This window comes from Nycticebus coucang, chromosome 11 (genome assembly GCF_027406575.1).
Source record: "Nycticebus coucang isolate mNycCou1 chromosome 11, mNycCou1.pri, whole genome shotgun sequence".
Taxonomy (NCBI): Eukaryota; Metazoa; Chordata; class Mammalia; order Primates; family Lorisidae; genus Nycticebus; species Nycticebus coucang.
This window is the reverse complement of record NC_069790.1, coordinates 108551897-108577039: the sequence shown is the minus strand read 5'-3', so window position 1 is coordinate 108577039 and position 25143 is coordinate 108551897. Positions and strand designations below refer to the sequence as shown.

General features: G+C 40.6%; 1 protein-coding gene across 4 annotated transcripts in view; it reads left to right on the top strand.

The window, feature by feature from the left end:
* The window catches only part of DGKI (diacylglycerol kinase iota), a 438324-nt gene that overhangs the window by 170284 nt on the left and 242897 nt on the right, over nt 1-25143 (top strand). For all 4 annotated transcript variants that reach the window (XM_053553914.1, XM_053553913.1, XM_053553912.1 and 1 more), the window contains exons 4-6: nt 7487-7561; nt 8937-8993; nt 16497-16562. In XM_053553914.1, coding sequence (XP_053409889.1) covers nt 7487-7561; nt 8937-8993; nt 16497-16562 — 198 coding nt within the window. The remainder of the gene's footprint in view (nt 1-7486; nt 7562-8936; nt 8994-16496; nt 16563-25143) is intronic.

Sequence of the window (25143 nt, the reverse complement as noted above, 5' to 3'; positions counted from 1 at the left end):
GAAATTATTTGCGGCCAGCTTAGTCTCAAAACCTCTATTGGTGCCTTGTCACCCATTAGGTTAGTTTGTCCTTCTTGGCCCAGAGTTAAGTGGGTTTGACAGCCTAATCCCAATCCACCTGCAGGGTCTGACCTCCCTCACCCACCCGGAGACTTCTGTTTGGGAAAGTTGGCCTGCTGACTGCCCCCACAACTGTTCCGCAAATAAGGTGCTGCTGCCTGAGTAGCAGTAACACAGATGGAACCACCCCTAGCTCTGCCCTTGTGTAAGACCTCGTCTTCTGCACCGTGGTCTTCCCATCAGGTTCTCCGGGGCTTCCCAGAGAGGTCTGGTCTGCACTCCCAGAATGCCGTGAAGCCGCCACACCACTTTTCCTCTATGTATCATTCAGGGGGCTTCCTCCCCAGACATTGCCACCTCTTTTGGAATTTCCCATTGTGAGAATACCAGTGTCTTAGTGTGGGGGTGGGGGGTTGTCTCCTAATGTCGCCAAAGCCCCAGTTCTCCAGAGTGGGGGCTGGCTTGAGGGCTGAAGCAGGGAGACAATCCTATTCTGGAAGCCCTGTCTCATTTCTTCCCTCCCTGTTTTCTGGTCACAGAATCTGTGTGAAGCAGCACTTTTGGTGTTGGATTATGGCAGTCAGGATTATGGATTATGGCAGCTCCACCTTCTTGTAACTCTAAAAGTTTTAGCTCCTGAGCCTTTAGGGAGCAGCTCTGCCTTGCCATTTCTCTTGCAGCTGCCCCCGGTTCAGCTCCTCCATGTTCTTAACACAGCCAGGATGCCTCCTCCCCACGTCTGTGGGTGCCCCACCCCACCTGGGCCCACACAGCCAGACACACCATTCAGCCTTCCACACTCATCTGCCAGCCTTGTGCCCACAACTCATGCAGACAGACCCCTGGGAACCCAGAAACTGCCCGCCACCAGACAGGCCAGAGCTGCTCTTGATTTCTTTTTGGGGACACCAATGCCTACATCCTAAAGGGACTTTGGATCTTTTCCCTGCTGGAATGTCTTTGATTTTTTTCAAACATATGCATATTTTACTGCCAAATTCAAGACTTTGCTTTCTCTGTTAGACCCTTTTAATGGACTCAGCCTCAGAGATTTTTCCTCCTCTACCTGATAGCTTTTATCATCTGAGCTGTTTTGAGCATTTAGCCATGTGTGGCTGTCTCCTCTTACTGACCTTCTCTTTCACATCCCTGTGGTCTCCCAAGTGGCTTGCCAGCACCTCCTGGAAAGACAGAACCTTCCTTCTCTTTATATCCCACACAGCACTCACATTACTTTATTTATGTAGTGATGGCTGAAATGATTTGTTGACTAAATTCTGTAAAGTATGTTTTGGAAAAGCCAGTGGCTAGCCGATTGTTTCCGCCATATGGAAAATTTACTGATGCGGGTACTTCAGAGCACCATGATTCCAGATGCCTGGCATGTGCAGACTCAGGTGCGTTGGTGCGCATTTGAGTATTGAGTGAGTTGGTGTGCTCTTTGCAGGAGGGCCCTATCCAAGCTCCAGCTGTTCCTGCTACTCTTTCTTTCAGATGATCTGAGATAATCTTGGGTTTGTCTATGATCAAGGGTGTCAATTGTGGGGGCTGTCTCAGAAGGATTCAGCTCTCACAGACCCTTATGTGCCTAAAGCCCACATCGCCCAAACCAAAGGGCCTTGACAAATGAAAGCCTGTTTTCCTACTTGGGCCAGCACTACTCAGGCTCAGGCCTGGGACCTTTAACATGGTGCAAAGACTCCTAGGAGAGCTCTGAGTTTCCACTCATGTCACGAATTCCTCCAGCCATGCAGTATCTTTGCTTGCTGGGCTGGGATCATGAGATCCATTGTCACAGACAAACAACATACTGAGGACGATAGGGGTGTGCTGGAACTTAAGGTGGCCACCCTCCTGGTTTGTCCAAAATGTTCTGTATTCTTCTGGAGAAAAAAGGAGCCCATGTGAGTGACAGTGGAGGCTGGGCTTCGGCCCTGAAATCATATTAATGGAACTTCCAGATAATGTCATTCTTCATTTTTCCTAATGCCGACTGACTTATAGATTACATCCCAGCTTCCTGGAGAAGCAGAATTTGCCAAGTATGCTTGTCATTTCTTCTAATTAGGTTTTTAAATAAATCAAAGAACTCTTGTTTTCATTTACCTTGAATTATACAGCAACAATGTTCTTGTTTATGTTGCCCAGAGAAGCAATCCCCACGGAAAGGACACGGATTCCTGACATTCTAAAGGCTCAGGAAGTTTCTGCCCTCCATTTGCCTAAGCCCTCCATCAGCCCCACCCTTGGAGAGGAGAAGTGCTGGTCTTCCCCTGTCTCCTCAGTGAATGGGGTCTAAAAGGGAGGCAAGAGGACACTCTCCTTGCTGTTTCCAGCCCTTTTGAGGGACCTTCCTGTCTAACAATGGAGAGGATAGAGAAAACCCTGGGGAGAAGAAAGCTGGGAGGAAGGATGGGAGACTTATCCTGAGCCTCCTCTCTGCAGGGCTCTTTCCTGCTCTTCACCTCCTGCCCCTCCAGCCCCTTCTCCACAGAGCCTGCTCTGCCTCCCTCCCCCTGCCTTTCTCCCAGAGCCTGCTCTGCCTCCCTCCCCACTGCCAGAGTTGCTTCTGCCCGGGACCCCCTTGCTGGCCATTGGTCCCTTTGCTCCCTATGGGCCATCACAAGTCTGGGCTGAGTGAAGCAGAATTCCCTGCTTTAGGGCCATGGGCCTAAGACTTTGTTCTGGTGGGTCTGGGTCTGCAGGAGGCAATGGCCTCTGAGCATTTCCAAGACAGGGAGACCAAGAAAAGTTTGCCAGGGGCCACTCTTCCCGCCACCTGCTCATCCTGTCCTCTCCTCTCTGGGGATGAAACCTGTGGAGCTGGGCAAGGCCAAGCGGGGCTTGGTCTGTCCAAAATGTTTTCTATTCTGCTGGAGAATTATGGAGCAGAAGGGAATTGCCAGAAGGCCCTGCAGTCTGCCCCTCTTTATGGAGAAATAAAGCTTGGCTGTGAGATGGGACAGTCAGCCTTCTCGTATCTGCTTCTTGAAGTGAAACTTCATATAATCAGGAGTAACAAATATTTCATTTCAGTTACCTTGGGTAGCAAGGAAGCCCCAATCCTTTCATAAATCATAGTCCTGTGAAACTAGGTTACCTATGGCAGTGAAGTGCCCACCCTTCTCCTTTCCTCCTCCCCCTCCTCCCTCCTCTCCCTTCTCTCCCTTCTATCTTCTCCCCTCCTCTCTTCTTTTTTATTTTAATTTTCATCCCTTTCCTCCCCCCTTCCATCTATCCCTTCCTTTCCCTTCCCTTCCCTTCCTTCCACCAAACTCTGTCAACTACCACCAGATATTTATTCACCAATATTTAGAAGAAATCACATCTCTTGATCAAAAGAAGAAGAAACAGCTTTCTTGGGTCTTGTAGCCCGAGATGTGGCTGAGTGGGACAGGATTAGACATTAAACTCTTTGTCAGCGATAAATGTAGACTTTCTATCTCTGCTTGCGTGTGGTCCTTCTGTGCCTCAACTGTGCCCCATCCCCTGCTCCAGGGGTCTAAAGCTGTGACCTTTTTACGCCCCTGCTTAATAGGAGCTGGACTTTGGTGAGCAGCTGTCACTCCACTGAATAGCAGCAGAGCCTGCAGTGTGGGGACCATGAAGGGCTCAGTCAGAACTTGGGTGTATTTTCTCTCATGACCACTATCTGACTGCTCATGGGATTATGCCCACCACCCTAAAGCGTAGATTATCATTGTGTTACTATTTCCACCATGTTGATGCTGGTGTATTAGATCAGAGTGAGGTGTGATGGAATATGTTCTATATTATATCCTATATTGTCTTAATTTCAGACATTTCCCCCTTTATAAACTAATGGCTTTCTTTTGAGTATCAACATGGACAAAATCAGGAAACCTTTAGTTAGGGTGCTTTGTATTTAAAGTGGTAACCTCAACTGGCCTTTACTTTTGTCAATGAGAACAAATTATTAATTTTTTATAATTTTAATTTTTAGATGTGCTTGGTATTCTAGGTAATATTTATGAAATTATGTTTTTGCTCTAGGTTCTTAACAACTATGTTCCAGTATAAAGAATAACAACTAACCTGAATGATTTTAAATGACTTATCTTGATTTAATTCATCACCTTTCATAGTGAAGGAGACAGAGGCTTTTATAAGAGTTATTAATATTTGGAAAAAAGAATATTTATAGTATTTGGAATATCCAGATTCCTGCATTTTTTTACTTTTGTATTTTGCTCATATCTCTAAAATAAAAAAAAAAAACTAACCAAGCCAAGCACAAAATTCTATGTGTTTTGAGCAATATCTGCTCAGAAACTTATTATCCGGCTACTCCTAATAACTTTAATCACTTGAAACATAGTCATCAACCAGGAAGTCCACAGTTAAGACTGCTGATTCTCTGCAACACGTTTTATCAATTAAGGGACTAAGATTTATGTACTTTACTACTATGGAAGAAGCCCTTGGGTCTTCACTCAGAATTTATTCATTTGATTTTACATATGATTATAAATCATAGTTATCTGATTATCCAGGTTAAAAGCTATTGGAAGCTGTCATTTAGGAAACAGAGAACAACAAATACAGGAACAATGACTTTAGAAGGAGCTCTGTTCAGATAGGAAGACAGGAAACAGAAAAATGACTGTTCTTTTCAGCACAGTGCACTGTCTTTCTTTATGTTTATGTTTATGTGTTGCAGTGTTTATGAAGAAAATTCAGGTTATGGTCTATATATTTTGCCTCAAAAGGCACAGCAGTATATAATATTTTTAAGGGAGTCTTTTAAGATAAATACTGTCCGATTAAAATAATTTTTATAACTAAGGCACTTTACTTCATATATTACCATGTGCAGAACATTGCATTTGAATTATTCCATATGAACAGTGTCAGTGCATTTCACATGTTGTTCCAGAAAGCTCAGTGTTACCATAGCTTAGCACAGTGCTTCTCAAACTCTGCCAGCCCAGATCCCTTGTTCAAAAGCAAGTTTGACTCAGAATCCTGATATACGTAACAAAGAAGGGAAAGGGTATTCGGGTTTCCGTGGGTGCACAAAGGTTTCTGAGCCTACTTGGCGGCCTCCTTCCCATCACCACAGGGACTTTGTAGGAGTTAACACAGAGCTTGATGCCAGGCACAAAGTCAGGCCAAGACAGGAGGTTACTGGTAGGAAGGCAGCTCTCCGGCATCCTTCCATCACAGCCCCGAAGCAGCTGCATAACTTTGCTGGTGTTACTTTGAGTGTCTGCAGCGTCCTCTACTCGGGGTTTTGTGGCCAATGAGTAGACTGGAATCAACTCTAGCTTCCTCAGCGTCACTGTCCCTTTGATTAGCAACATGACTCATGCATTGTCTACAGGTTGCACTAAAGCAGTGATCTGTGCCAGGATATCCACGGGAAACAGGAGGGCGACAGTAATTTGCTTATGGGCATTCTATGAAAACTTGCCAGATAAATTTTATGATTGTTGTTTCGTTGCTGCTGCTGCTGCTGCTGCTACTTCACATGTCCTTCTGGTTCGTGCTCTTTCTCCCCCTCTTCCTCTCCTCTTTCTCTTCTTTTGTTTGTAGTACAGTAGAAGAGCAAGGCACTTTGCAGTAGTTGAGCTAGATGCTTTGGTCTCCCTTATCCTTTGTGATATGCAAAATGAGCTGCCAACCTTACTTAATGTGCTAGACCATGTTCTGTCTTCAGGAAGAGGAAATCCGAGAGTAATTAAGGCATCTGCAGGCAGAGTAAATAAACCCCAGTCAGTGGACATTTTCCACAGGTTTCCTTGCTGTAGTAGTGCAGTGTTTAGGTGCTTTGTAGGTGGCTCAGAATGCTGTGTAAATACCCCCTGCTGAGGGAGTGAAGTCATCAGAGACACAGGAGACGGTGGTTTCTTTCCGGATTCTGCCCCTTCCAAGGTGGTTGTTCACAGCTCTTCCAGTCTCCTCTGGCAATAGCAATACCCTATTTCTTATTGCCTACTTGTCACAACTGGCTCCAAAATTATCCCTCCGCAGGGGAAGGATGCCAGCACTCTCTAGGAGCATCTTCCTTAAGAACAGGGACTCAGGCTCTGTCACATTTGGATGCTTTGATAGATTATTGGGCAGATTGGCTTTCTTATAATAAGTTGCTTTTTTGTGCTTAAAGATAAAAGAATTATTCACACAGATCCTTCTAGTCTGTTCTCTGCAGAGAGCTCTGAGCAGTCCTAGTTTAGATCCTACGTGATACCAGCAGTAATGGAATCTGGATTCCACCCATTCATCCCTCTCCCTGCAGCATATTTTTTATTGTTAGAGAAAAGATAAACATTAAACTATTTTTATTATCAATTTAAACTAGTACTGACAGAGAGGCCAAATTGTGTAATGCCTATAAGCATGAGCTCTGGAGCCAGACTGCCCGGCCCTGCTGTGCCCTAATTAGATAACCTTGGGTAGGTTACTTACTGCACCTCAGTTTTCTCATCTGTGAAATGGGGATGACAACAATACCTGTTTCATATTCTTGTAAAGGTTAAATGATTACCTTTGTAGTGCTTGTAAGAGCAAGTACCATATTCCTATTAGCTGCTCTCGCTCTGTTTGCCAATATTATTATTGTATCCTCATTGTACAAACCCGACTTATTTTCATTTTCTGAGGATTTGGGCAGAGACCCAAGTAGCTTAGTGTAGATTTATCCCTGGGATAGGATCCTGAAGTAACTGGCCCCTTTGAAAAGTAGACTCTTCAGCAGGAGGGAAAGAATGCTTGTTTTGAACTTAGACCTGAGTTTGGATGTTGGCTCTCTGTCCCTTAACAACTTGCATAAAAATGTAAAAATATATTTAAAGATAGAGGATAATAATGTCTACATTGTTACATCATGACACTTAGAAATTGTAGAATGAAGAGCTTAGTTCTTTTTAGGTGCTCAATATTTATGGCAGCTATTATAATTATACTTTGAAGAGACAACCTTAGGTCATGGGGATGTGGAGTTACTTGGTGAGTGAAAAGACTATTGATGAGGTTTGTCATACAATTTAATGTTTAAGATGAAGGTTTTTTTTTTTTTTTGTAGAGACAGGGTCTCACTTTATGGCCCTCGGTAGAGTGCCGTGGCCTCAGACAGCTCACAGCAACCTCCAACTCCTGGGCTTAAGCGATTCTCTTGCCTCAGCCTCCCGAGTAGCTGGGACTACAGGCACCCACCACAATGCCTGGCTATTTTTTGGTTGCAGTTTGGCCGGGGCTGGGTTTGAACCCGCCACCCTCCGTATATGGGGCCGGCGCCTTACCGACTGAGCCACAGGCACCGCCCTAAGATGAAGTTTTAAATTTGCTTAGCAATAGAAATAATTACAGTATTTGCTTTATTTATGTATACCCTTTTTTATACCAGGGTGATCTTCAGAACAGGCTATTAACATTTCTTTCTTGTATTTTGAATTGAATGTTGTAGAAATCCGCTCTCAGGAGGAAGTGTGCCGTCTGTAAAATCGTGGTCCACACTGCCTGCATTGAGCAGCTAGAAAAGGTAAGAGAGTGCCACCTGCTGCACTTTTATGACATTACAAGTGTTTTAGTTTGTAAAGATCAGGTGTAAATTCCTGTTTCCAACCTTTTGAAAACAATGCCCTTTAAAAAGCTCAAAGTTGACATTATTACCAGATTATTAATGGAAATATGATGTCTGAGAGTCATTCGCCCTCTTTCTTGCTGGAGTATAATTTGCTATAATTTGATGTTGGATACACACAGAGGGCAAAGCCTGGTCTATACTAATTTTCTTCCTACATTATCTTCATTCAGACTTTGTTTTTTTTAGGCTCTTCCACAAGATACTTTCTCTAGAAAAAAATTTCAATAAGCTCTCTGGATGTGTTATTCAGATATGTCTGACCTATGTGAATTTACTTCTTCCCAAGGCAGGTGCCAGTATCTCCTGAGCTACCGTGTGCAAATGTGTTGAAATGATTTAGTCCCCTGTGACGTTCATTCAGTCTCACTGACACAGTATCAATTTCTGCCAACTGGTATCTTGTGACAATGACTGCTAATATTCGATCTTAATATTTTCTTTCCTGTCCCATCACCATATATTTACATCCTCTTTCATTCCTGTGCTCCGTTTATTTTATCAAGTAGTTAAGGAAGACGCAAATGCGCCCAGTAGAACTCCCCAGCTAAAAGAAAGGCAGTGCTGCTGAGTCTTTTTATAAAGAATAATTTTTCAATGAATCCCCAACAATAAAAAAAAGAATAATTTTGTGTGTGTGTTTGAGTAATCATCATAACATTAAAAATTTGTCAGGTTTATATTTTCTTTTTTTTTTATTGTTGGGGATTTATTGAGGGTACAATAAGTCAGGTTACACTGATTGCAATTGTTAGGCAACGTCCCTCTTGCAATCATGTCTTGCCCCCATAAAGTGTGACACACACCAAAGCCCCACCCCCCTCCCTCCATCCCTCTTTCTGCTTTTCCTCCCCCCCATAACCTTAATTGTCATTAATTGTCCTCATATCAAAATTGAGTACATAGGATTCATGCTTCTCCATTCTTATAAATCTGAAACCCAACTGGACACTTTCATTTGCCACAGATCTTTCCTCTGACTCTTGCTTATCTCATTTTTTTTTTCAAATTTGTGGTGTACGAATACTGTGTTTTAAAGATACTTTGATTTCATCAGTGAGAATGAAGGCCATGGGTTGGAAACACAGATCACTTGAGATTTCTGTAGATTATCTAATGTGAGCATTTCAAAGGGGCAAGATACTATTAATTATTCCTTATTCTTTGGTAGTTTTATTTGGTAGTCTCAATATCTATCATCCTTCATTTTCTTTCAGGTAACTCAATCTTGCTTCATACTTATACCTAATATACTTTTCTTTTTAAATGACAGATTAATTTCAGATGTAAACCTACCTTTAGAGAAGGAGGCTCAAGATCACCAAGAGAAGTGAGTATTCCTGAGCTGTTTCAAATTCAACCTTTGACTTCTCATTGATTCATTAGAAGCATAGATATTCACCAGACATTAGAAAATACCTTTTATCTCTCTCCATTCCATGTTGTTGTTAATATACCAATAAATCCAATCAATAAAATCTCCAAGAATCTTCAACATGTGCTCGCTGCACTTTATTTTTCTCCTGCAATGTATTGAAGAGATAAAGTCCTACTGAATGAACTAGAGAGTGGGTGGACGGGTGGTGATAGAATTTCTTGTGGGTGTCGGCTGTGCAGGGGACAGCATAATCACCTGGAATTTGTCTGAACACTGAAGTCAGACTGTCTGCTTCCAAAACCAGCCATGATGCTGTGTGATCTTAGGCACCTCATCTAATCTCTCTAAGTCTCAGTGTTTGAATTTAAGTAAATCAATCAATCAAACCTAAGATAGAACTCCATCCAATAACCAGTCCCTGATTTTACAATCTGCTCATTAAGACATACAGGTGAATAAGAAATTTGGATTCTATTTTAGTGGTAAGCAAAGGTGTAATAGGTGGAGGCGGCACTTAGATATATTGGTTTGTCTGACTTTTATTTAGCGGAGACACCAAACACAGTGCTGAGAAAGTTAGAGAAAGTGAGCTGGGTCTCAGGCCACCTGTGTCATTGAGGACAGTCTCATAGGTCATGTTCTAGTCATTCTAACCTCTTCCCACTCTATCCACTTACTAGAATTACTTTTATCAATGTTGCCTATGATCTTGCTCCGGGCATATCTATAAGGGATTTATTTTTTTGTCCTTTTTTTTATTAGTCTCTCAAAAATATTCAAAATATTACATATTCCTTTCTTCGCGAGATGTTCTCTTTCCTCAACTCTTTTCCTGATTTTCCTCTTTTTTCATTGGATAGCCCTTTCTACTGTCTGTGGCTGGCTGCTCCCCCAACCTGTGATGTCCCTCTGGGCTTAGTCCTTGTTTATTTCTCTTTTTTATGTCCACTCCTGTTAGAAGAGCTCCTCCAGTCTTCTGGCTTTGAATACCACCTGCAGGCTGACATCTCCCAGATTTATGTTTCCAGCCTATACTTTTTGAAGTCCCATTTGACATGTCCATTGAAGAAGTTACAGACATTTCAAATGTAATGCATCAAAAACCGCTATTTCCATCACCATAAAAACGGCTTCTTATCCTAATTCTTTTCCCCCTCAGGAAATGAGATGACTGCTGATCTGGCTCCTCAGTTGAGAAAACCAGGAGAGAGATCACACTGATTACTTATCTCATGTTCTGCTCATGTCTAATTCATTTGCCAGGCCTATGAATTTTATTCATAAAACACATTTCCAATCTACCTATTTGTCCCAGCACCTTGGACTGAGGTTCTGTGCTCTCTCCCCCCCACCCCTTAGACTGCTGCAGTAGCGTCTCTGTAATTCCTCAGTTTCCCCTTCCATCCCCTCCTGATTTAAGGGAGTGGTCTTTTTAAAGGAAAATTAGAGGACATCATTTTCTAGCTTAAAATTCTCCAAAGGTTTCCATAGCTCTTAGAGCAAAACCCCAAGCCCTTTGTCTTTGCCTGGAAGGGCCTGTGTTACCTGCCTCTGACTGCCTCATCAGCCCTATAGGCTGCCACGTGGACTTTCTTTCAGGTCTGGAGGCACACGCCAAGATGGTCCCTAGCTTTGGATGTTTGCATATTTCACTGCTGTGTTGAAAATCTGTTTGCATGACTAACTATTTCTCATAGGTAGGTCTCCACTCACATACTATCCCCTCAGAGGTTGCCTTGGTCAGTTTAGGCTGTCACACTAAACACCATAGACTGGGTGGCTTAGAAGCAGCAGACATTTATTTCTCACTGTGGTGGAGGCTGGAAGTCCAAGATCAGGTGCCAGCAAGTAGTGAAGGCTTCCTTCAGGCTGCCACCTTCCCACGGTATCTTCACAGGGAGGAAAGAGGGCAAGAGAGCTCTTGGGACCTAACTGTTATACCTCCCAAAGCCCCCACCTCCTAACACTATCACATTGGGGATATAGCTTCAACATATGAATTTTGCAGAGACATAAACATCAGTCCTTCGCAGAGGGCTTCCCTGATGACCACCTTTACATAGGTGGCACGTTTCTCTTTTTCAAAGCACCTGTACCACCTCTTCAGAGCATTGTGCGTGTCATGGTTATGCACGTGCTTACTGTTTGCTACAGTCTTCCTCATTTAGCATAAGCTTTGGGAGGTCACTCCTGGAATTTGTCCTAAACCCTTTGTGACAAAACATAAGAATATGTGATCAGTGAATATGCATTTATATATTTCCTCCCAAATATTTACGAACTCTTGGTCTAAAAGGACATTTTTTAAAATTTCAGATTAATATAAGTCTACATACTATTGCTTACATTGTATTTATTAGGAAAGGTCCGAGTTGTATCTGAGTCCTTCACCCAGGAAGTGTGCCATATACCCCTATATTGTACCTATTAGGTGGGAGCTCACAGAGGCCCTTCTCACCCTTTCTCCTTCCCCCCACTTGAATTGAATTGTGTTTTTCCCTCATGTGGGCCTGTAGTTGTTCATCTACTAGTTTCAAATTAGTATTGAACACATGGGATGCTGGTTTTCCCATTCTTGAGACACTTTACTAAGGAGAATGTTCTTCAATTCCATCCAGATAAACACAAAAGATGGAAGCGCTCAGCGCCCATAAATCAGTGGTTAGGGTGCTGGCCATGTGCTCTGGGGCTGGTGGGTTGGAACCTGGCCAGGGCCTGCTAAACAACAATGACAACAATAACAAAATTAGCCAGAGTTGTGGTGGGCACCTGTAGTCCCAGCTACTGGGAGGCTGAGGCAAGAGAATTGCTTAAGCACAAGAGTTTGAGGTTGCTGTGAGCTGTGACACCACAGCACTCTACTGAGGATGACATAATGAGACTCTGTCTCAAAAAAAAAAAAATGTAACATCTCCATCTTCGTTTATGACTGAATAAATGGACATTTTGTAGGTGAAACTTATGACAGACTGGCTATGTTCTATTTGAGATTCTTAACTAAGAGTGAAGAATTCTTACTGCTTCTAATTTAGGTAGTTTACTTAATGTAAACAGAAGAATATTTGCTTTAGAATTAGTTTGATCTGGGTTCAAATTACACATCTGCTTCTTCTCCACAGGGTAGTAAGAATCTCCAGAGCAAGTGCTTGCTCTGTGGTCCCTGTGCTTGCCATTGGACAGTGCCCGACAGATGGCAATTTCTCAATGAATGTTTGTTGGGCTCATCTAAGTTGAGTCTTCTTGGACCTTCACTTCCTTAGTCATAAGATCGTAAGAGCTAAATGGTTAGATTATGATTTCAAACTCTCTATGAATAATAGTTTGAATTGAATTGCCTGTTTGAAAAATAACTGAGCAATTGTATTACATGTTTCTGTTAATAATACTGAATATAGATTCTGAAATAATGTATCGCCAATATTTTAACACCTGTAAATAGCAGCCTTTTAGTTACCCAGTACTTGACAGATAATTCAGAAATTATCAATAAGCAATAAAAGAATTTTATGGTATTAGAGGCCTGCTTTGTTGTGTTAAGAACACTAACATTTATGGTGGAAGGTTCCTGAGTCTAATGTCAGCCCACCAATCTAGGAGATGTAAATAATGGTCAAAAGAAAACAATGTGAAAAATTATAGTGCTCTGGAAATAAGAATTAAAAAACAGTAATGATTCTTTAATAATTTTTCTTATTTATGATGGCAATAAATGATGACCCTCAGATGGTACCTACCTGGATTGTCAAAGAAATTAGGTGGAGAATTCCATTCCATTCAAAACACAATTTATTGGATGTTGGCTTTGTTCAAACTCTGTTTAAGCAGAAGTAGAATAAATTTATATTAGGCCTAAGTAGAACTCTGAGTAAAGGACCCTGGACATCTTCAATCATGAGGCTGTATGCAGGTTGGAGACAACCACTCAGTTGCCTTTGTAATGGTGATTTTGTGTAAGTTACTTTATCAGTGTTGTAGCTTCCTACTTATTTTTTAGAAAAGACAATATCAAAAATATTTTACAACTTGTATAGTCATACATAATAATATTTAATACAAATTCTAAAATATTGTTTTCTATTCCCTAAATGAACTAAACTACATAGTATTATAAATCAGCTTACCAAACAGTATACAGTGGGTGCATTTCCTGTGGTTTTAGTTATCTGAGGTCAACCACACTTCAAAAATATTAAATAGAAATTTCCATAAATAAACAGTTGATAAGTTTTAAATTGCACACTCCTATAAGTAGACTGATGAAATCTTATGCTGGCCTGTTGGTCCCCCCGGGATGTGAACTACCCCTTTATTCAGCACATTCATGCCTCATATGCCACCTGTCCCTTAGTGACTTAGTAATTCTCTCAGTTACAGATTTTAAAGAACATACTATGTGTGAAGCTCAGTATTACAGGCAGTCCCCGAGTTACAAACATCTCACTTACATACAACTCGCACTTACAAACAGAGGCTATTACAGGTAATAGGGAAACGCACCTGTTCCCGCTTACATACACAATCAGCTTAAGAACAAACCTACAGAACCCACCTAGTTTGTAACTTGGGGACTGCCCATACTTTGGTTTAAGTTATTCCCTGGAGGGCTTGGAACATATCCCCTGAGAATAAGGAAAGACTACTGTATGTCGCAGTGTGAATGATTGAGTCAGCCTTGTAATTTCAAAATAATTGTTGATTTTGCAAATTGTTGATTTCATCTTTTGAATAGAGCTGTCACTCGCTAAATGATCCCGTGAGTCAGCCGTGATTTCACATAGGTCATTGCATCAAATTCTTCCAGCATTTTCCTAGTCATTAGGTGACTTATAATCTCAATAAGTACAAAATTTCCCTTAATATCAATGATATTGTTCATTTCCCCTCAGCTTCTGTTAAACTAACAGCAATTATATGAATTTTTCTCTCTCCTTTTTATAATACTGTGTGACATTTTTATATATTCAATATTGCCACTACTATCACTGAAATCATTTATTGATGTGTCATATTGAAGTAACTTGAGCCTAATTTTACAGAGCAGGGGAGAGGCACAGCATCACAATAGTAGGACCCCATACTCTGCTGCCAGCCAGCAGGGGTTTGAACATTCACTTTGACCTTTACATTTCGAGTAAGATCTCTCTGCTTTAGTGTCCTCATCTGTAAAATGAGGACGAGTATGATCATTCACATCCAACTTCTGATAATGTGCCCTATGGTAGTGTGAATGGGATTCTCCTGCAGTTGGCTGGTGTCTCCAGTCCTCCCTGACCTTCATCCTTAAGCAGGTGGTGGGCTAAGGTTTTTCTCTGTCACTTGAGCAGGTGGGGGCTGGAGGCATCAGCAGTAGCCTCAGCTGCCAAGCGGAGAGGTGGAAGGTCTTGTATCTTCCGCTTCAGTAGAGTTTTTACACTGAACTGCTGGGATGGACACTGATAACTAGGCAGGGTTCCACAACTGTTGTCATTGTCTTGAAAGCCACAGCCAACCACTGGAACCACCACTGTCCACATTGATTTTTTTTTTCTATTCATGTCATTTCATATTGATTTTTAAGATTACACAGATAAGCACCTCTAGGTGGGCTCAGCCTCACCCTCTGCAGTTCTTTGGGAGAGCCAATAGCACTGCTCAGGTAACATGATTTGTTTAATAAAAATAAAAAGCTCATTGGAACAAGATTCTGGAGACCTATCACATCAGAAATTAGCATTCCAATTGCTTAATAATTAGGAGGTGGAAATAGTCTCCAGTGTTGAGTGGGTGTGTTGGGCTAGGGTTAGGGTTAGGGTTAGGGTTGGGTGGCAGCAGAGGAGGGGCCAGGGAGATGGCAGGGGCACTAAACTGCAATATACCCACCCACATAGAAATATTTCAGTATTTTAATACCTCATGGAACTTCACTGATACATTCCAACTAAACAGTGTCTCTACTCATGAAAATTCTCATGAAGATTAAAAGAATGATTACTTGTAAAATATTTTTTTAAACTGCCTGGCACAAAGATAGTACTAAATAAGTGTTAGGTGTTATTATTAGTATCTTTTTGAGCACAATATAAGATTATGTCTTTGTTTTATTAAACCATGGTAGTGGGAAAAGGAAGACAAAAATTAGACTAATTTGCAGGATCATTATGCTTCTTTATATCTTATTATAGTTAAACGACCATTAGTCCTACAGGGTCTTTATTTGGATTTAGTTTTAATTGACTTGACATTATCAAGAGAAATAGAGGTGGCATTTTGGTAGTGATAATGCTAATGCTTATTAGTGGTATTCTTGTCACTTTGGATTTCATGCCTCCATGTAACATTTTCTTTTCCTCCTCAACACTGATCTATTTTCTATGCCTGTACCGAGAATAGAGCCTCCTGGCATGTTGTAGGCACTTTGTAAATAACGGTTGAATGACTGAATACACACACAAAATGGCCTTTCAAAGGGAAAATACGGATTATGCCTAGATCCTGCTATGGACATGTCATTAATAGTATCAGATAAAGTGTGTTTTCTTAGAAGAGAGCAAGAGAAAAAAAGTGAGGAAGTACTTTGAGTGTGCTAGTCTATGAGGGAGGAGTTGTTTGTAGTGGTCTGGGTTAGCCTGCGTTGTTAGTCCCAAGGACAGCGTCCTCATGATGTATCCTGAGCACTAGTGGTGAATGGCGCTACTGGGCTATCTGCCTCAGGAGTGCGCGTCTGCTTGGGAGGAAAAGGACTTTCTGTGTTTCCTACATTCTAGACAAGAATAGACCTCAAAAGCTGATCTAGTTCAAGGTGACCAAGGACAGCTTGGAACATGGTATCACTGCAAAAGCATCACTGATGAGCCCTCGTCCCTTGACTCCGACATCTCTTTTATGTAGCTTTTCCCTTCCTTCACTTTATCTGGTGAAAAATTCCCACATCTGTGTCCTGTATTGGGAGATCTATTTTCATCTGAGAATTTGATTTCTTTAAGTTCTCCAGCTAGAAGATTTAGTGCAGTGCTTGCCTGCCACAGACAAAACACTAAATACTTATTTGTTAAATTAAATTGGATATTATTGTTTCAGCTTCACTTTTTCACTTCTTTTGCACGTTTCTTATACCTGCCTCAGTTACCTCCTGGCCCAAGGTCCTCTGGCATGTTCACAAATCTGCACTGTGTTTGATGAGTTAGAAAGCAGAGTAATGGCAAATGGGCATGGCCACTTGCTGCTAGGAAGACATGGAGGGAAGGGCATGATGTGGGGGATCTACAATGTAAAGGATTCCTGGGAATAGAGAATTAACTTCATTCATCCAAGTGGATTCATGTTTTATTATTAAACAAGTGATACCTGCACGTTTTTGGTTTTGTGCTTATATGAGTTAAAATTGTGGTTTATATAAGTCTATAGTCTTCGAACGTTACAAATGAATTTTGGGAATTACAAATTAAAACACATTTTTTACATTTTGTTTTCCCACAGAATTTTGTGCGTCATCACTGGGTGCACAGGCGCAGGCAGGAGGGAAAATGTAAGCAGTGTGGTAAGGTAAGAGCCCAGACGCCTCTGGCCACCCTGAGAGACATTTCAGTCCTTCTAAAGCCCCTGAGGTCCATGACCCCAAATCCAGGGTTCAGCATGTCAGTCTCTTTCTGAGAGATCTGACTTCCCCAGATCCCTTGGCTCAGGAGGTATTTTAGTTGTTCTAGAACTCACTGCATAAGGCAGTGGTCTTAATGAAAGGATTTATCACATTTTAAGAGAGATGGGTGCATTTTCACAGTGAATTTCATTGATTGTTGATTTTTGAAAACATAACTTTTATGATTTTGTTAAATTTTCCTTTGTGAGGACTACTGGCCTATCATACTGATTTGATTGTAGCAGCTAATCAATGGCTTGGTGAGCAAACTGCTTTTGTTGATAACATAGCTATGGTTGAGCACAACTGTTTAGAAGACCACAGTGAGTAGCTGGAAATGTGTTGTTGCCTTGGGACATTATCCAGTTTCTGGGAAGAGATGCCCTCTTTGAGGTCATTGATATCTGCCTCCTCTGTCACTGTGAATGGTTACAGACACCCCATGATGCAATGACTCATGGAAAAGTGAGGCAAGGCAAATGGTGGGGGTGTTATGGATTCCAACTCCACAGATTCCATGTGATACTGGTCTGTGATATTTGGGTGATAGCTTTTTCTAATGTGTAAAGATCTACTTTAGGGATGCCAGGCTCTCCTGGGAAGGTTAAATTGGTCAGGACTCCCTGGGGCCCCCAACCTGTGATGATGGCCGACAGGGTAGATGATGCTGGAGAAAATGCAAGACTTTCTCACAAACTTAGTGCATAAAGACCTGAGAGTCTGAGAAGGCATACATTGTCTTTCTTGCCTGTTGGAAGCTCAAGACAGTGCAGCCCTGGTCTCAGGTTTTTTTTTTTTTTACTGGGAACAGCAACAGAGTAAACGTGTAGCTCAAGACAGTGCAGCCCTGGTCCTGCTTCTCAGGGTTTTTTAATTGGGAACAGCAACAGAGTAAACATGCAGCTCAAGACAGTGCAGCCTTGGTCTCAGGGTTGTTTTATTGTGTACAGAGTAAATGTGCAAGAATGCATTTTACTGCCTGCCTTCCACAGTAAATCACACTATAAATTTTTTTTTTAATGTCATTAATAGTAAGCTGATAGGTATTAGTAAAGGGGAAGTTGTGATTTGGTGGAGAGAAAGATAATTTGGGAGAATATATTCCTCATCAATTAATTATCAACTTATTTATTCATATCATTCCTTTGTGTCAATTGCTGGTGTGAGTTGACCATTACAGCATTTCTGATAATAAGATGATGCAAAGAAATATGGGCTGCCTTGAGATGGGGTAGTGGAGGGAAAAAGAGATATGGAAAATTTTTCATTAAATGTGCTATTTTTCCCAGTGCCTGGAAAGAAAATATCATGCTGGAGCCATTGGTTACCAGGTTCTTCTCTGGAAGGATACACACTTTAGCCTCAAGGGCATGGTCCCCATTATTATTGTATTATTTCCTTCTGTTCAACCAGTGGCTCTCAATTGGTTCCATTTTTACTGTACAGAGAATGGAAAAAACAGGTTGAAAGGGAGATGAGGTAAAAATAAGTAGACAAGGAGGAAAGGGAAGTGAGAAGATTCTTACCAGCCACTTTACACAGCTGGGGGCAACAAAGGTCAGACCTCTACTCTCAAACAACATTTCTTCATTCAGTCTATCCACCTCTTTTTTCTGTGGTGTTGCTTTGGGATGTGTGGGTTTTATCTTACTTTGTGGATTGTAGACTATCTGTGATTTTCCTGTGTGTGTGTTTGTAATAGAGATGAGATAAAATTGGCAGGTGCAGCCAATTTGGGGTCAGAGATGTGAAGAGTAGGAATAATCTGGATGAACAATTTCTTCACTTTGGAAAAATATCTTCACAGGAACCTAAGTGGCACCCCCACAACAATTCAAACCATAAAGGAGTTGGAAGAATTTTATGAAAGGAAAATCAATAAACATCATATCTTTTGGAATAAGTGTTCCCTCGTGACACATTGCATTCCCTCTTCTGTTCTCTTATTGACATGGTCAGCTTCAACACTGGACTAAAGGAAAGCTAATAGCCCTATTCCTATTTACAGGTTAAGTGATTGAAAATTCACTCCAAACCTTGAAGCTATACATAATTTTCATCAGCAGGGTTGTATAGTCTTATATATTCATAGATTTTATCTGATCCTCCCTCCCAATACCTTCCCCACACAAATTATTCCAGAATTTACTCATTGAGATGGAGTGAAAAATAATCATGTTTCTTAACAAAACTTCTTTTCCCCCCTCTACTGGTGATTTGCAAACTGGAATTTTTAGAGAGTGTTTGTGGTTAAGGAGTGTTTGTGGTTTCAATTTCTACTTTTAAAATCAACAATAAGATAAATATTTGGACTGATTTTCTCATGAGCTGGCTGAGTGTGTGTGGCATTTAACAAACATCAGATGAGGCACTCATGAGTCAGTCTCTCGGTTCCTCTAACACCAGCAGAATATCTGCAGCTGCCAAGTTTATGACCATTTGGCAGTTTTACATTTTTGTCATTAACAGTCCTATATTATGTCAGAGTCAGAGTCCAGGCAGAAAAGAAATAAAACATTCACACTCAAAAATTATGTACTCTGATGGGAGCTTAATAAAGACAATATTTAAAATGTGTGAGCACAGGGTAGGGAGGAACAGGGATTGTGAAGAACAGAAGACTTGAAATCGGTGAAAGCCCTGGCCAAGCCAGGTTGGAAGAAACAGAACTCCCCTTGGTAAGAGCTGTAACCTTTAGTTTCAAGACCAAGATAGCCATGCTGAGGCAACCTACCAGCCAGGAAATAAATACTCCAGTTTCACTCAATTTTAGACACTAGTGGCCAAACCAGTAGAAACCAAAACACAAGGAATTCTTTGAGGTAATCCACAAAAGCCCACTCTTTGCAATAGGACATTGTATAGAGGAAGATGGAAAGTGAGAAGCTGATGGGATCCATCTACCACATACTGTTTAATGCTAACCCGTGTTCAGTCAATGGTTAGAGGCAAAGACTGGAGATTCTGACTCTGCAAACCTGTCACTGACTGATCTTCACTAAGTCTTCACATTGCATTTCTTCAAACAAAATTTATCAAATCCCAAGTTGTTCACAGTACTTTTAAAAATCAATATGATAAGAAATAGCATGATAATGATTATGACTAATTGACCCTTCATTTTCAAAGGGAACCAAGCTTCTAAATCTAGCAATATGGTGATTGTGGAAATATGTTTGTAAACCACAACTTGAAAGCTTATCTCTTATTTCTTCATTTAGAAACATATGCAAAAGATAAAAACAAACCAGCCAACTTTTTGAAACTCGAAATACAAAAATTTTAAGCCTCAAATTTTGAAAGCAGTTTTTAATGTAATGCAGTTTGAGTCTTTTTTATCCAAAATCCTCGGGACTGGAAGTGTTTCAGAGTTTGGATATTTTTTAGATTTTGGAATATTTGCATATACATTATAAGATATCTTGGGGATGATACCCAAGTCTAAACATGAAATTCATTTATGTTTTACATACACCTTATACATACAGCCTCAAGGTAATTTTATACAATATTTCAAATACTTTTGTACACGAAAAATGTTTAACTCTGACTCATCACATAAGGTCAAATATGGAATTTTCCATTTGTGGCATCATTCTGGCACTCACAAAGTTTTTAATTTTGGAGTATTTTTGATTTTCAAATTAGGGATGTTCAACCTATAATACATAGTTCAACTTTGGTCTACATTTTTGACATCTTTTAGTTCTCTAGCAAAACATACCATATCATTATGAATTATTTATTAAAAAATCATGTATATTTTCATATATGTTAGTTTAAGTAAATTAAACAGCATGGAATATTTATTAAATTGAAAAGTCTTTATTTGTAATGAATATAGTTAAAAACTCATTGAAAATGAACTTATAGTGCAATGGGTAAAATTTACACATCAAAAAATATGCGCTTAATAGTATTTGTAAAGAAAAATGTCAAAATGATTAAAAATACACCATGAGGGTTCAGTTTGGATGTTATATGGATAGTGAAAGGGATTACAAGGTGTAAAGATAATAGAAAATGCTAGGCTGGGACTTTGGGGAATGATCACTCATCAACTTAAAGCACGGCCTGTTCAGATCTGAACATGTGTATTTCCCTGCGCTTTCCTCCTTTCCAAATTGGCTTTGTTTAGTCAGGTTATAAGGAAAAAACATATTTCACACTCTTTGCCCTGGGTATAAAAACATAAGAGTTCAGACATTTGGAATATTGATGTCAGAAAAAAAGCCTTACAATCTAGACAGAGAAATGCACTCTGAGTATTAGCTGAGAAGTGAAAAATCAAGGTCCTCCTGATTAATAATTGTAACTTTTATTGCATTTTATTCTCTGTGAGACAGAATTAATTCAATGTTCATACACAAAATGGATTAAACAAGTGAGGTAAGTCTCAAAGTACACCTGAGTCAGGAAAGTCTCTTTCGTTACTCTGGAGAAGGTCTAGTTTACAGGTGTAATAATTCCAAATTCTTTATCTGTTTCAGTGGGCTAAAAGCAATTGTGGTGAAGTACAGTGTTCTATTTTAATATCTACCAGGCAAGTGCTAACGTTGGAAGGAGATTTTTCCCTTTATATGGAAATGGTTCCTTTTTCGTGGTCCTCTTTCATGAAAGGACAGCTGTACCATCACATGATCAGTTCCAAACCACTATTTTCGCTTAGGATTTCCAAGAAACAGACTCTGAGACTGAGATTTGTATGCTGGAAGTTTGATGAGAGATCTCAGGATGGTGATCTGAGGGAGCAAAGGTGCTAAGACTGGGTAGAGGTGTAGTTGAACTGCAGTGCAGGCACAACAGAGGCCTCAGCCTCTGAATCCTCAGCTTCAGATCGCACAGAGGTCTGCGGTCACACTTCAGAGCTGCCCTGCCTTGGCCCATCACTGGGTGAGAGCTCTTCTTGGCTGAGGTGACTCTTTTATGCTTAGGGTAATTACTGAAGATGGAAGAGTGGCTTCTTTGAGAACCATCAGCCTCCAACATTCCCCTCAGTTGGAGGAGTGAGGTGAGTGGCTCAGTCTTGAAACCAGGTTATCTGGGTGGAATGTCATTGCATTAAATACAGTCCTCCCTGCTGCTGCTCAGGGTTCCTTATTTTATATTATACATTTTTAGGACAGCTCCTCCAGGATCCTGGATGGTTTCATTTCCTGGGGAAATAGCATATGTATATGACTTAGTGCTTTGACAGAACCCAGCTCGTGACACTGGCTGATTCCTGGCTCACTATTCCTCTACCAGAGCACAGTAATCTGCCAGGGGGTGTCTTTGGAAGGGGTACAGTTCCAAAGCCTTGTTTGGACAGCCATGTTTTAGAATCTTAGATTCTATGTTGTGGTTCTCCTATTGGCGCTTGTCATAAAACCATGGGGTATCTCTTCCTCCCCACTACTTCTGAGTGACTGGGCTAGTTTTTTGGGGACTGGACCTGCAGGGCTGTTTCCTACTCTGAGCCGTACTCTAAGCTGGCAGCATTTGATGTTATTTAATAAATGGATTAGGGTAGCATTCTTAAGTGTGGAATATCCTGCCTCCAGGACACAGAAAAGCTTATCAAGTGTTGTGCCTCATTCTTAGTGGTGGAAATTGTGAAATAGAATTATTTGCTCTAAAGATTGGGCAGGATGTTCTGGCATGCCTTTGACTGACCCCTGAACCCTAGGAACTTCGCTGAATGTGAGACCTCTGGATCTTCACAGGGCTTGTCTTCCCACCTGTGTCTCACCACGACCTCTGAGGCACCTGGCACTGCAGGTGCATCCCCTTAGACAAGTTATCGTTGATATGGGCACCAAGTGCTGCTCTGCAGAATGTTCATGTGGTTCAGCTCCCTTAGCATTACATTTGGATAACATTCAGAAGAATTAAAAGCCCCAGAAAAATTCTGTAGAGATATGCTGTTAACTTTAAGCAAGGGCAAGCAGTTTTGGCTTTCAGAGAGGAATGGAAAAGAATTAATTTGGTAAATCATTGGCCACCCATGTGCCGTATGTTCAAGACTGAAAGATCTCAAGTTTGCCACAAAAGGGGGCAATTAGAGCCCACTGGGTTGAATTTGTGGTAGTCTAGCATCTTCTCCACTGTCTGTCTGATTTTGTGGTATCTCAACTAGTGAATTAATGGAGATACATTGGGGTCCACCACTTCTTCCTCTGGCCTCCTTTAGGCTTAAAAAAAAATCAATCAATCTATCTATCTATATACATATATACATAATGGTATTTTTCATTTTTGGCTTTTTGATAATTCTGCTACTTATTTCTGGGCAAAGATTATCATTTTATAATTTCAATAGATTTAGGGATTATAAGTGTTTTTTTGCATGGATGGATTATATAATGCTTAAGTGAGGGCTTTCAATGTACCCAGAATCACTATACGTAGAATATGGTATATTATACCCAGTAGGTAATTTGTCACCCCTCATCTCCCTCATCATTCTCCCCACTTCTTGATTTCCAATGTCTGTTACACAACTTTATGAGCTTTGTTTAGCTCCCACTTAAAAGTGAGACCTTGTGGTATTTGTTCGTGGCTGAGATACATCACTTAGGATCATGGTCTCCACTTTCATCCAGGTTACTGCAAAGAACATTATTTAATTCCTTTTTATAGTTGAGTAGTATGCCATGGTGTGTGTGCATATACATATACTTATACACTGTATTTTTTTTATCTACTCATCAGTTGATGGACAGTTAGGTTGATTCCATATCTTTGCAATTGTGTATTGTGCTGAAAAATATAAACGTTAAAAGTCAGGTGTCTTTCTGATATAATGGCTTCTTTTCCTTTCCCACTTATTCCCCAGTAGTGGGATTGCTGGATTGCACCATAGGTCTACTTCTAGTTCTTTGAAGAGTCTCCGTACTATTTTATATTCCAACCAAAGCATATAAGCAATCCCTTTCTACCACATCTGCACCAACATCTATTGTCTTTTGACTTAATTAGTAATGGACATTCTGACAGTGTTGCCGGACCAAGGTGTCACTCTTCCTGTCACCCTAGCCAATCCACATAGTAGTGGATGAGAGATCAACAGTTTCGGTTTATTTACAGAAAAGCCAAAAATTCTGGAGGACAGTGAGGATGTCTCCTCAAAGAGCTGTTCTGCCCTTCTGTTTCCTATTGTTACTTTCATATTCTTACAGTAAAAATATATATCAGTAATATTATTACTCATCATAATAGAGGCTAAACAGATTTTTCTACATAGGTTACAAAGTTATTACAATATCCCCCTATCTTAAAGTGTTTATATCTTTAAAGTATTCTTACTTTAGAGTAAATTTATAGCTAGTCAGTACTTTACTAAGTGGATGACTAAATGTACTTCATCCACTGGGCCCTTGACGAGACCATAGTCTTTGGAGGATCTAGTTTCTTAACTTTATCTATACAGAAGGCCTTCTACGTGAATAAACAACTCCAGATGGCAACATACAAGCTCATCCTGTCCCTCCAGGCCCTGTCCAGCAGTGTCCTGTATGGGTAATAACGGCCACCATCAACCAAGGGTATGGTGGTATCTCACTGTGGTTTTAACTTATATTTTCCATGATGACCAGTGATGTTGAAACTTTTTAAAATATGTTTGTTGATAAGTTGTCTATTCTTGGGAAGAACATCTGCTTATGCCTTTTGTTCCCCCCTGCCCCCTTGATGGGGTTATTTGTTCCTTTCTGATTTATGTGAGTTTTTCATGGATGCCTCCTTTAGTCTTTGAGGGTGGCACTTAAACAGATAATTTTTTAGAAACATAAGTACAGTATCATTCTCATAACTTTGAAAATTAATAATTTGCTATGATCTAATGTCCATTACTTCTGAGAATATGACCTTGATTTTGTGTTAGATATTGCTAGCAGGGTTTGAGAGTTTCACCTGGGCTTCCTCTCTATGTTAGCTCTTAAACAGTAGGCCAAGGAACTGTGTTGGGGTTCTGTCAATTTCCAAGTATGTTCACCCCATACTGATGATCAGGGAAATTGACCCTAATGGGTCAGTGAAGTCAGTAGGCTCTAAAAACTAGCCCAATTCAGGAGTCCATTTTCTTAGCTGGGCCCCATTCATTCTTACTCTACTAGGGGACCATGGTGCCACTTCATTCACAGGGTATACACAATAACTTACACACTGTTCAGAGATCTTTAAAACATGTGAACATTCACTGGACTTTTAAAAAACTCGATATGCAAAATTTTACCAGACTTATCAATATTCTCCATTAATGTGAACGGCTTAAACTGTCCTCTAAAAAGGCAAAAGTTAGCTGACTGGATACAAAAACTCAGGCTAGATATTTGCTGCATACAAGAGTCACATGTTACCCTAAAAGATAAATATAGACTCAGGGTGAAAGGATGGTCGTCCATATTTCAGGCAAATGGTAATCAGAAAAAAGCAGGTGTTGCAATTCTATTTGCAAACACAATAGGCCTTAAACCAACAAAAGTAAGGAATGATAAGAATGGTCAC